Raw genomic sequence first — 13,660 nt, 5'->3', positions numbered from 1 at the left:
AGTTAAAAACATATGTTTATCAGAAATCAGAAATTTGGTAACATTGCATTGTATTGTTTATTTGTTTATAAACAATTAGTTCATCATACTTTAGAGTTGTGAGTTAGTGACTATTAATTGTCAATAGTTATTAGTTAAATAATTCTAAATTAACTATAATTTTTAGTTGTATTCGTTTGAATTTTGATTCTCAAGACGTATATCACGGATTAAGATTATTTTAGTTTTTTTTCAGTTGTTAATTGAAAATTTGTATTTCATTTTCAGTCTGGGTATAAGAATCCTGATTATTTTTAAGAGGATAGGTACTAATTTAATAACTGTTATTGAATGTACTTAAAAAAAAAGAAGCTTTCTCTTAAAAAAATAGTAATTATATTTAAAATAAGATAATTGTAGTTATGTATTATTATTGATAATAAAGTATATATTCTAGAATCAATTGTTTAATACATAAATAAATATTTGTTTAAAAATAATGTAGGCGTTTATTTTTTTAAATAATCTTAACATTTATTTTGTTTTTTACATTTTAAATCTATTTAAAACTAAATAAAATGTAAGTAATTAATAAATATATTTAATTTTTAGATTTAAAAGTCTTAGAATTATGTCCAAGCGAGTTACAAATGATCGCCCTGATTATTCTGATCCTACTGATGATAGTGATGGCAGTGATTTTGATGAAGTGAAGAAAAAAACTATCATGGTAGGTAGTGATTATCAAGCACAAATTCCTGATGGACTGTCCAAGTATGGAGATGATCCACCATACCAAAATGTTGATAAACTTCTTTGGGATCCTCATAACACAACTGATGCAGTTATTGCTGACTATCTTCATCATATTCATCAAATTTCTCATGGTACAAATATATTACCCAAAGGTAAGCATGTACGAGATGATGAAAACGCACTATTTTTACTTTTGCAATGCGGATTTAATACTGAAGAAGCATTACGTCGAGTTTCATTAAATGATCAAATGTTTGGCCGAAGAGCTATGATGGTTTGGTCAGAAGAAGAATGCAAAAACTTTGAAAATGGCATTCGTTGCTTTAATAAAAACTTTTATCTGATTCAACAGCATAGAGTGACTACAAGAACAGTCGGTGAACTTGTTCATTTTTATTATTTATGGAAAAAAACAGAAAGGCATGATGTATTTGCTAGTAAAGAACGTCTAGAAAAGAAAAAATATGCTCTTCAACCAGGCATTACATTTTATGAAGACGGAGAAAACTCTGTACTAAATCAAAAGACAAATCAAGTTGGTAATTGTTTAATCTACTGTGATCCAAAACGGTTACAACGAATGGAAACATCAGGTGTACACGTCACTCTAGTGGATAACTAAAGGGTTTGTTAAAAATTAACTCAATGTTAATAAATTTAAGTATATATAAGACGTTCCTCTAACTATTAACTATAATTTTATTTGTTGATTAGGTTATTTAAAGTGAAGATGTACTACATTTCTATCAAGTATTATTAATATATTAATTTCCAAATTACTAAGTAATATTTGAACTTTTAAAGTTAATATGCCATATTTTATTTTGAATAGGATTACTGTATTATAGACATCTAAGTAAATAGCATATTAAAGGCAATTTTAAGCAAAATTAATACCTAACAGGGTAAATCCAACATAGTTTAACAACTATAATTTATATTCTGATATTGTATATTATCTAGTAATTATTATTATAAGCTAATAGAAAACTGTTAAAATATTTTCTACTGATAAAAATAGAAATTAAAAAATATTTATTCTGTTACATAATTATTAAGAAATCATAATAGTTAATGTAACTATTTATATACCACATATTTACTGAACATAATATATTTTATGCCAGTTTTATTGTACAAACAGCACAATAATTAATAGTGTTTTTAATTTATAATTTAAGATAAATACTTAAATATTATTTTAATATATTATTTATTAATTACTTTAGATATACATTATAGTATACACCTATGTAAAAAAAAAATATATTTATATATAGTGTATTCATTTAATTTATTTATAAAAATACTTAACTTTAAACATTTTACTGATGAAGTAATTCACTTTATATTTAATTTTTACCAGTTCTTAAAAATACACTTCACATTTATTGCCTTAATATATTATTTTTGTATCTTTGCTTTCTTATTAAAATAGTTTTTTTTGTTAGTGGAGCGTTTTACAATTCTAAACATCATCATTATTATAGTTTATAGTTTAAGCTTTATTTAATATTGTTGTACAAATAGATTTTAGGAAATTATTATTCTTCTTCTATTAATATTAGATAAATAACTTTGATTGTGTAACTATGAAAGTATAGTTTACAAGTAGTATGTTTAAAAAAATAAAATATACTACTTACATTATTTATTATAAGACGTCTGCATTTTATTATCAAATACCATATATTTAGTATAATATTTTTTGTTATAATAGAAATCATATTTATACAGGAAGAAATAATGTTAACTTAATAGTACTAGGTACTTAACTTATGTTGACTGATATTATTCCAACAAAATGTAAAAATAATTTTACTAAATATTACGCTTTTGACCATTGTGCTTTCTGGATTCCTATCTTAATTTCCTAATTCTTTACCTATGTCAATTTGAATATTATAATTTTTCTATTATACTTATGTAATGTGTATTTTTTTTTATTATGAATTTTATTTAACTAAAAAGAAAGTATGATTGTAACATATTTGTAAATTAAATAACAACAATTTGTAAAGCAAAATGTACAATTTCTTTTATATTTTTTATGAATTATTTTATAACAGAGTACATACTTTTGTTTTTTAATATAGGTATGATTTAAACTAATGTTAATCCATTTAAAGTTTATAATTTTTGTTTAATAGATTTTATTATAATGATTAATAATATATTTTTTGAATTATTCAATTTTTTCCATTTACCGCTCTTATTAATCTCTAATTCCACTTCCATTAAAACATTTTTTTTAAGCATTTTAAATTATAATTTACACTTTACAGTATTATATTTCAATTGACTTGTTATTTTATAGCTTCATATCAAATGAAAAATACCTATTTAACTTAAAAATAATTACAATGCTAATGAGTAATGATAACTTTAAGCCTTAACTCCTAAGTTTTTATTCGACAAATATGTTTTCATAAAGTAACTCATTTATGACGTACGAACATTCAACATCCGGAAAGTCTACCGGATTATAAATGTAAAACATTTGATGGAAAGTGTTTTTCTTTTAATAGTTGGTTTTTATGTTATTAAATTTTAGTTGAAGTATTTACGTATTTACTACTTTTTATCTAAAATTTGTGGATTACCATATTATTTCTAGTAATTAATTTATAAACTGAATCTAAATTTAGCAAACTCAAGTATAATTAATAATTATTAATCTTGTTCTGAATTTGTTTATGGGTGGTTGATACTTGTATAGAAGTGGTATGAATGTATTAAAGAAAAGAAGACTGATTTGTTTGCGGTTCATTTACTCATTAATTTAGTCGACTGGGTATTAGTTTTACGTAAAAAATTCTCGTTTTTTCTTAATTTTTTTGATTTTTCTAGGTTATTTTTAAATCGTTTAAGAATTTTTACTTTAGATATTCCAAAGTACTAACTAAATCCAATTTGTAACCAGAAACCACTTCCAAAATTGTAAATCGAATCATTTTTACTGCCCCAAAAGATCAAAAGGTACGAGTGGTATGGCAGATAAAAATACATTGTAAAATCAATATTGTTATCTAAAATTATAAATAGTAGGTAAGGTATACTAAAATATTGAACATAAGTAAAGTATATATATTATATTATACATAGATGTATAAATAAGTTACAGATGGTATTACCAGACTATTTTACCTTCATAATATATAATGCTCTATATAAGTCTCAGCCTCAGGACACTTTTCCTTCGATTATGAATAATTTTTCTCTTCACGATATTTTCAGGAGACATTTTTTATTTATTATTCCTGTACTTAATTCACTAATTCCTTTAGCAAATTATGTGGAATTTTTTACTGTTCGTTTTGCAATGTCATTGACCGATTATTAAGTGTATTAATATAGTAACAGACAACGGTTGCAAGTTGTATAATATTATTGTTTATACAATAAAGTAGGTAGATAGGTAGGTATTGTTTATTGTTTAGGTAGGTAACCAAACTATTTGTTTATTCGTATTACCATCACACTTCATCGCGTGAGCCTTATAAGAACATAATATTTTTATTTTTGGACATTTTTTCATTTGTATAAATTATTTTAGAAGAAAAAAGAAAGTATATAGGGTTATTTTAATACTTATTACAAAATAAAATAAATTAATAAACACATTTTTTAAATAATAAATATAATAAATCAATTATTTAATGTTTAATATATATAAATTGTATTACATTTATTGACATATTTTTACCTCTAAACAGTAAACGATATCACTTACATTTACATGCATGCATCGGGTATATTTTTACCTCGTAAATATTATGCCGAATTTTTTTCTTTGGATACCATATATGATAGATCTGGGTATTTTTTTACCAAAATTCGTTGTCATCAGGGCATTAGGCATAACTATTAATTATTATTTAATAATTTAATAATTTGAAGCAACGGAGACACATGCAGATTATTATTAATATGTATATTGTTTGAACAAGTGTTAAATGGTTATCAATAAATACCTATTAAATTTGAAAAAAAAAATAAGCTTGACAAGTATTGTAAATTGTATTACAATGTTTAAAATGAAGCCATAATCACGATCAAGGCCGTATCCTGACATTTTTTTCTGCGGGGAGGTCCAAAACCTGTATATATAATATATATTGTACTTATATAGTTGTATATCTACTCAATTTAGGTTTTGACATTTGGTTAAAAATAATATAAAAAAAGATAATATGATCAAATAAACAAAATTACTTTGACATCTTGTCACCTTACAGTACACTAATGACTAGTTAGTACTTTAATAGTTACATTATAACAAATATAAAAAATAAAATCAAGTGATAAAAATAAAACTTGCACAAATACAATACCTAAATTTTAAATTATAATATATTCATATCTTTTTGAAGAGCAAACTGATTTAATACTTATTTGGGATTAAATGTAATATCTTTATGGATATTGGACACATTATAATAATATTTTTAATTTACATAAATATAATATTGTTGACAGATCAATAACAATCTATTATTAGACGCTATAAATCTATAGTATAATATATTATATATTATGATACAAAACAGTCAATAAATATAAATATTAAATTGGAGTAAAAGCCATTTATGATTGAAAATATATATGTTGGTGTTAAAAATAATTAATTATTTTAAATATTTGTAAACTATTTAAGCAATTTTGGGGAGCTAAGTCCGGACCCCTTGAACCTCCCTCAGATACGGCCTAATCCACAATTTTTATAAGATGTGCGCTTAGTGTATTTGCGTATTATCCTATTATATTAAATTCAAGTTCAGTAGTTCTTGACTTAATGTCTAGTTTTGTTAGCTTTAATATTTGAGCGAATTTACAAAATTATTATAAAAACCTGACAGTCTAATACAGATATAAATGATATAATAGGTACTTAGGTATATAGGTATATGTTCTTACCAATATGCTTCAATGAAGCTGCTTCATAGTAGGTTATAACTAGGGTTCTGATTTAAACGTAGTATAATTAATAAAAAAGCATTAAATTTATTAAAAAAATAAATAGTTTGTATATTGTACATTTTAACTAGTTTGTATTAAATTAAAAATTCATTACCATATACTTAGATAAACTGTCTTCAGTAATGCGGACTGACGAACCATTTTGAATCTAGTATCTACGCATTATGAACATAGATTGGTAGAATGGGTACTTTTATAAACTTTAAATTAATTGCCCATAGTGCCATACCAAATGGAAAATACTCAATAAAGTATTCAGCGATATCGATAAATATCGCCTATAATAAAACTTATTAAAAATAATTGAAAAACGTCAATGCACCGTTTTCAGAAGATCTTATCGATTTGTATTTTGTACGCATGTCGTGTACTATCAAATTAATTAAAATATAAACACAAAAAAGGCATATTTTATAAGTAAAAAAACCCCCAAAAAATACATCTATCGTCTTAAGTATTAAATGACACACATTTGTATACAAAACTTATTTTTCTATTATTATATTAAAAAATGCTTTTGCCTTATTCAAATCAGAATCCTAGTTATGACGTTACGTATTTGTAAGAGTGTAAGACGGACACAAAAAATGAGTGTCGCAGGGTGTATTACAAAGTAAATATTAACTAATAACTATACAGTCTAATGTCTATACTGACTACTGAATGGTCTGAATGTATATTGTAATTAGGTATTATTTAATAGTGTTAAAGGTCCGGTCGAAGTGGATCGAAGTGCGAAATGGGTGAATGGGAGGCGCATGTCCTATCACTCCTATATCCTACAATATATTATGTAGGTCAGAGACTAACTCATATTTTTTTGTATACTACACAATATTTTATACATAACTTCGCATTAACAAATGTATGTAGTCATACTCAATAAGTCGATACACATAAACATGAAACAGCCAAAGTTTCTACAGAAATAGTATGTAGTACGTTACTACGTTAGTAATTTATAAAATGCTCAAATTAAGAGGGGGGGGTGCGCATATCCCTACTATATTTTATTACTGAAACGTGGAGACGGCACAAACTTATGTCCAAAATAATTTTTATTAAAATGTGGATTTCAATTACGTCAATTGTATAACGAATTTTACAATTTTTATTATCATATACAATAATTATTATTAATTTTGTTATCTATTTAGTATATTGAATAAATTATGTATGTTGATTATTATTATTAATTTTATTTTTTACTGTAACATGAAGGTATTACTATCAAAATACATTATGTTTAGAATTTAAATAATTTGAAAAGTGGTATCTAAAATATAAGTAAGGTTGTTGAGAGGGGTGTGGGACTGTGCCACTGTGGAAGGAAAAGCCCTCCACGGGCCCTACGGATTTGTGTTAAATAATTCAATAATTGTGCACTTGGAATACAGTTTTTTAAACGTTGGATTGAGCTCTACTTATTTTTCCCAATTCGAGTACTGCATTTATATAGTTAAGGATAACCTAACTATATATACACATTATATGTTACGGGCAAACCTCAGAAATACTTGGACAAAATGCGAATTGTCCACGATACCACAATATTTTAGCAAAATGTCATATTTTGACTTTTGCCCAGGCGAACCTATTCATAATCAACTTTATTTATGGCTTATGCAAAACCGCAGCGTCTTGAATTTTATGATAATAAAATAAATATCATTGTTAAAATATAATTAAATATGATTATGCTTAAAGCCATAAATAAGAATTAAAATATAATGATACAAGGTATAATGTTAAATTTAAGAATTTTGATTATAGACTGTAACATATTATATTATACAAAAAAGATATTTTTACAAAAAATATATATAAATATAAATTAATCAATCAATAATTTAAATGAAAAAAAAAACAAGGCATTAGGTACAGATCACTTTTTAATTTCGTATTGATGTATTATACACTTGGCATTTTGTACTACACACAATATTTTAGTCTCTATTATTGGTAATATTTATGTATATACTATTAACTATAATCAGAATTTTATAATCTTTATTCGCATTAGTATCTTTTAAATAATATGGTTGAATGGTTCTATCTCGTTTATTTATACACTCGACTACTACGTGTTTTCCCGTAATACGTAATATCTCGAATAAACTTAATAAATAATAATAATAATAATATAATAATATAAATTAACAATAGCCAATAAGCAGTAATAATAAATTAATAAATATTAGTTAATAATTGATGTTCGACAGTCGACGGACCAATATTCCTTTATGAGCAATATTCTTATTTCTCATAGGTACCCGAACTGAACTATTACTGTTGATTTTCTCTAGTCATTTAACAATTATTATTACTAATATTATTATAGTAGTATATCAGTATCGTTGTTTCACGATTCAAATTTCAAGGATATTTTTGTAGACGACTAAAATGTGTAGAACATTTTAATATGATTGAAACATTAATAATTAAGGTGGTATCTATTTAGTATTACACTGTGTTCTCGTTAAGTTTTAATCAAACCTAGTTATCAAAAACAAATTTATTGGTAAGTATAATAAATTATTGTGTAGCTTGTTCTAATTTTTAAGAATAAGTAGTTTATTTATTAGGCAATTTAATGTTGATATTAATTATTTTGACTTTATATTTTTAATTGCCGAGGTATTTTTAAATTTGTACCTGGTATTAGGTACCTAATATTATCTAATTTGATAGATGATCAATAAATCGTGTTTTTTTATTTTTGGTACTGTTTTATTATGTAGAAAGGTATTTACTATTTATAAATTAAATAGAGGTCCTTGGAATGGTAACTACTTAAAAGTTTAAATAGTTAACACCAATGATATAACTACAGAGGTCAAATATTACTGGTGGTGTTTTAATTACATTACCTATATATTGTACCTAAATATTTAATTTTAACAATTAATATTCACATGCTAATATTAAAAAAAACTTTAATACATTTTGTCTTATTTTATATAAACATCCTTTGTCTATGTTAGTAAATTTGTTTAATGTAGGTATTTTATGTGCCAATTTCATTATCTTTTAATCTTTGTACTTTATGATTTTTAAGTTAATAAAATGTTACGTCTAGCTTCTTGTTCAATTGTCCAATTGCATCAGTATAAATGAGAAACTATTTCAAATCATTTATTGCTATTAGGTTAGTGTTTTCTGTGTTTGTTCTTTATTTTTTAACACTTAATTAATATTTTAACTAATTGTATGTTTTTGAAATAAAATGTTAATACTTTCATATGAGTATTTGCCCAGAAAATGTTATTTTACCAGCTTGGTAAACAATAGATTTTAAAGTAATTAACATTCTCATTTCTAATTTTCTCAACATTTAGATAACCTTATTCTGCTCAAAATAAATGTTGGTAAACATATTATTTAATTTCATATTAGTGAAAGTTCTAATAATTAGGCACATTTCACAAGCTAATATACTTGTTAAAGTTTCTATAGTTGTAATTTTTATTGTTTTTATTAATTTTTAAATAATAACATGACTAGTATTATGTTATAGGTACATGTCAGATTGCTGGTACATAAATATTTTGTTTATATTGTGGTTGTAGTATAAAGTACATAACTTAATACTTTTTGAATAATTTCATTTGCTTACATGTACTTATGCAAGTATTCTAATTCTATTGATAAATTATATTATTTTACAATTTTTTTCAAATTACAAGGCTTAGAACTTTATACACTACAAATCAAAAAAATGAGTGAAAACATAATTACATGTATTAAAAAAACCTTGAACACAAAGTACTTATAATATGTATACTCATTTACGCGAGAATAAACTTTAAAAATTTTTAATTCATAACATTTTTTTTAATTATTAATTATACAATATTTTTTAAATTTTTTTATCTAATTTAAATATTAATATTCAATACATACTCATTAAAAATAATTATTCAATTTATAGTATGTAACCTACATGAAGGTTTTTTTTTTAAATTAAATTAATTTTGTTTTATTAAACAAAAATATGTGTTAATAGTATTATGTATACAATTTTTAAACATAAAAATCAATTTAATTTTGTATTTTAATATACAAAAATTTGTAATATTTAAAAATGCAGTAAAGTTGTAAAAAGAACATTATTTTTCTTATGTTTTTTAACCTTTCTAGTCATATATAATAGTTATAATGGTTGGTATCTATCTAATGTTTAAAAAAAATACAAACTAATACAACTTTATAAATTAAAAAAAAAGTTGTTAAGACTTATATGTATACATATTACACAGGTTAAGCATTACACCATTGATATGTCTGATAATAATCTAACACTTGCCACTGAAGTAGATGAACAAGAACCGGAACTACAGTCATGGGTATGTCCCAATTTTGGTATAAAAGATGTATGGGCTCATAATTTAGAAGAAGAATTTGCATCAATTAGAAAACTATTGCCAAAATATTGTTATGTAGCTATGGATACTGAATTTCCTGGAGTCGTAGCCCGACCAATTGGCGATTTCAAGACGGCTGCTGATTATTTATATCAGTTGTTACGATGCAATGTTGATCTTTTGAGAATCATTCAATTAGGGCTTTCATTTTTTGATGAAGATGGCAGGACACCCACTGGCCAATATACAACATGGCAGTTTAATTTTAAATTTAATTTGTCCGAAGACATGTACGCTCAAGACAGTATAGAATTATTGACAAATTCCAGGTAATTGATAATTTAATTTTAATTTTTGTATAGTACTACTTAAATTAAGCCAAATTGTATCAATTTATATAAATAAACAAAATAATTTTACAATGGTGTATGTCTTGAAATCAATTTTTGTTTTACAGAATACAATTCAAAAATCATGAAGAGAATGGAATTGAACCGATAGTTTTTGCTGAATTCATAATAACATCTGGCTTAGTATTAATGGATAATTTAAAATGGATGACATTCCACAGTAGTTTTGATTTTGGTTACTTGGTTAAAGTGTTGACTGATGAAAAACTTCCACAGGAAGAATCTGAGTTCTTTGAGATGTTTTCTCTGTACTTCCCCTGTGTGTATGATATCAAATACCTAATGAAGAGCTGTAAAAATTTGAAGGGCGGTCTGCAAGAAGTGGCTGATCAACTGGAATTAAAGCGTATTGGGCCTCAACATCAGGCTGGTAGTGATTCCTTATTAACAGGCATGGCCTTTTTTAAAATTAGAGATATGTACTTTGAAGGAATGATCGACAGTAAAAAATACTGTGGTCATTTATACGGCTTGGGTATTACCACTTTGAACAATGGTCAATTTCGATATGATAATGAAGGGCCATTTAATTTGTAAATGAAACTTATATATTTTGTTCCTTTAGTCATTTTTTTTTTTTTATGTATATCTATAGTAGTAATATTAATATTTTAAGTTTCAAATTGAAATATTTAAGTTAAAATATTTTGTCTATTATTTATTTATTTTGTATAAGTTTTGTATTCACCAATTATGAACAAAGTTAGAAAAATTATTGAAATATCTTTAGTTTAGAATAATTATAATAGAAAAAAAAAAATGAAAATGGTGAATTTAATACCCTTGTACTTCTTTTGTAAAGTACTTAAAAATAATATATACATTTTGTTAACTTAAGAAAATAAAAGAATATATTAGTTATAATGAGAATATTGATTTTTGTAGAAGTTTGGTGTTAATATAATTTATTTTCAGTAAGATAAACTTCTTTTGTCACAAGGTTAGATTAGATATCTAATAAATGCATAAAATCTATTACAAGGTTTCTCATAAGTTATTCTTATAGACATTAAAAATATCAAAAAATATAAGTAATCTCCTTTTTATTTATAAGTATTGAAGTTAAATTTATTAAAAAAACTGTAAATATGTATATTTTTTACAGTAGTTAAAAATGTATACAATTTTGTATTTTATCATATAATTATATAATGTTTGAAAATGTAATATCGGATTCCTCGTATCATAAATGTTATTACCTACTGGAAACTAAGAAAAATAGTTTAGCGTACATATACTTACATTTTATATGAGTAATTGAAGTTAAAATTTCAACATTTTATTATAATTAATAATCATTGAGATGTATAAACATAATTATAACTATTTTTTATAGTTTAAAATAAGAATAGAATCCAAAAATGTTATGTTGTTATCCAGAAAATTATGTTTTATAATTTATTAAAAATATTTTTATTTAAATAAGTTATTTCAGGTAGATAAATAAATATTTATAAATTAAGTAACTAATTTATTTTATGTGCTTTAAAATAATAACATATAAGTTTTAAAGTTTATTAGGAAGTGGGTATGAATGTACAGGTAAATATAGTAACATTTGCAAAGGAAATTTGTCAAGTAGTCTTGTTACACCTTATATATTGTTATTGGTTGGTTATTACTAGAGCATGGATTTCTATGCAATTGCATATTTTTGGATTTTTGTCAGTAATTTTTGAGAATCATAATAGTTTGAAATTAATGGTGAAATTTTTTTTGCATACTTCTGAAAATTTAATGGCTATTGTATATTGAAGTGAAAATTAAAAAAAAAAAGTATTATGCATGATTTTATTGTCAGTAAAAATCAAAAATACATTTTGTAGGCAATAATTAGTAATATAAATATGATAAACTTTGACATGTATAAATAAAATATATTTATTAAGTCCCTATCTACAATATGTAGTTCCTTTAAATATGCCCAAATAATTTCAGTTGACATCAAATATATTAACAGATAAACGCCACAGCTTTGTGACGCTTTAAAAACTGGAAATGCATAATTCATTTTAATTATCAATAACATTTTAAGAATATAATAATTTATTCAAAAATCCTTAATTTTTTTTTCATTTAAGTATATATCTTATTATTATGAGTTGTTAAATTTGCAAATCAAATAATTATTTTTGGTTTTTTTTTCCATAATTCATTATAAAAAAAAATGTTTTTTTAAATATTATTATATGGAATATTTAGTGCATAAAAATCCTTGCTCTATAGTTATTAATAATAACTTATTGCTTATTAATTATTACTTGTTATTAATATCATATGTTATGCATCTTTATATAAATCATACAATTAATGTGTATCAAATAATATATTATGTAATAATATAAATATCTATAAGTATATATTTTTATTACAAGAAAAATGAGTACCTGTGTATAAAATAACAAATGCAAAAAAAAGTACTTTAAAACTATTTTTAGTTAAGAAAAACAACAAATTATGTAGCTACTCTATAATTTAAAGAAAATTAATATTAAATTAAACATTATATTAAATCTAAATTCAGCTAAAGTCATAATTATGTATATTTTTTAGGTATATATAAATTGTATATAAATTGAATCTAAGACTACCAAATATGTTAAAATATTATAAGCAATTTATTAATTTATTTTTTAAACAGTAAACTATACAATTTAAAGTTTAGTTATGTATATTAAATAATAATAATAAATTTTGTAATATTACATATTACTATTATTACCTATTTGGTATGTTTATTGATAATATAAAATGTGTCAATATTTCACGAGTACGATTAGCATTTAGCAATAACGTTCTTTATCATTTTTTTAAATTATATTTTATAGAAAAGAACAATGTTAACAGAAAAAAATTTAAAAACAAATTAATAATTGCCATAATATAATAATTGTAAAACGAACTAACAAAAATTAAAATCATTATATGCAAATGCAACTATATATATATATTATTATAACAATAATAATAATAATAATAATAATAATAATAATACGAGTTATACAATTTTAAAAATAATAACACAGCGTAAATTGATATGCTTGACTGCTTAAAAATACTCAAATAAAATATACGCACACATAACAATGAAATATTGTGTTTTCCATAACGCTCAATGTGCCACTAAACTTTGATTACAATTTGTAATTTACAAATATACCCGTTGATCCA

General features: G+C 23.4%; 2 protein-coding genes across 6 annotated transcripts; both read left to right on the top strand.

Moving 5' to 3' along the window:
* The first annotated feature begins 76 nt into the window (after positions 1-76).
* Positions 77-1,731, top strand: LOC113548460 (mesoderm induction early response protein 1-like). Of its 3 annotated transcripts, XM_026949344.1 has the most exons (3): positions 78-305; positions 592-1,360; positions 1,450-1,731. In XM_026949344.1, exon 2 carries the CDS (start codon positions 611-613, stop codon positions 1,355-1,357), a length of 747 nt encoding a protein of 248 aa, XP_026805145.1. In that variant the 5' UTR covers positions 78-305; positions 592-610; the 3' UTR covers positions 1,358-1,360; positions 1,450-1,731. The 3 variants fall into 3 exon arrangements, with proteins under 3 accessions (XP_026805146.1, XP_026805145.1, XP_026805144.1); XM_026949345.1 differs by having other exon boundaries at positions 77-369; positions 592-1,731; XM_026949343.1 differs by having other exon boundaries at positions 592-1,731.
* A 6,218-nt stretch (positions 1,732-7,949) lies between these two features.
* On the top strand, positions 7,950-11,218 carry LOC113560615 (CCR4-NOT transcription complex subunit 7-like). 3 transcript variants are annotated; one of them, XM_026966601.1, is made up of 4 exons: positions 7,950-8,236; positions 9,975-10,061; positions 10,159-10,408; positions 10,537-11,218. In XM_026966601.1, exons 2-4 carry the CDS (start codon positions 10,058-10,060, stop codon positions 11,024-11,026), a joined length of 744 nt encoding a protein of 247 aa, XP_026822402.1. In that variant the 5' UTR covers positions 7,950-8,236; positions 9,975-10,057; the 3' UTR covers positions 11,027-11,218. The 3 variants fall into 3 exon arrangements, with proteins under 3 accessions (XP_026822402.1, XP_026822401.1, XP_026822400.1); XM_026966600.1 differs by adding an exon at positions 8,795-8,863 and having other exon boundaries at positions 9,975-10,408; XM_026966599.1 differs by having other exon boundaries at positions 9,975-10,408.
* The last annotated feature ends 2,442 nt before the right edge of the window (positions 11,219-13,660 follow it).

The sequence above is a fragment of the Rhopalosiphum maidis genome, chromosome 1 (genome assembly GCF_003676215.2).
Source record: "Rhopalosiphum maidis isolate BTI-1 chromosome 1, ASM367621v3, whole genome shotgun sequence".
Classification (NCBI taxonomy): Eukaryota; Metazoa; Arthropoda; class Insecta; order Hemiptera; family Aphididae; genus Rhopalosiphum; species Rhopalosiphum maidis.
The sequence above is the reverse complement of the archived record's forward strand: the minus strand, read 5'-3'. Positions and strand labels throughout refer to the sequence as shown.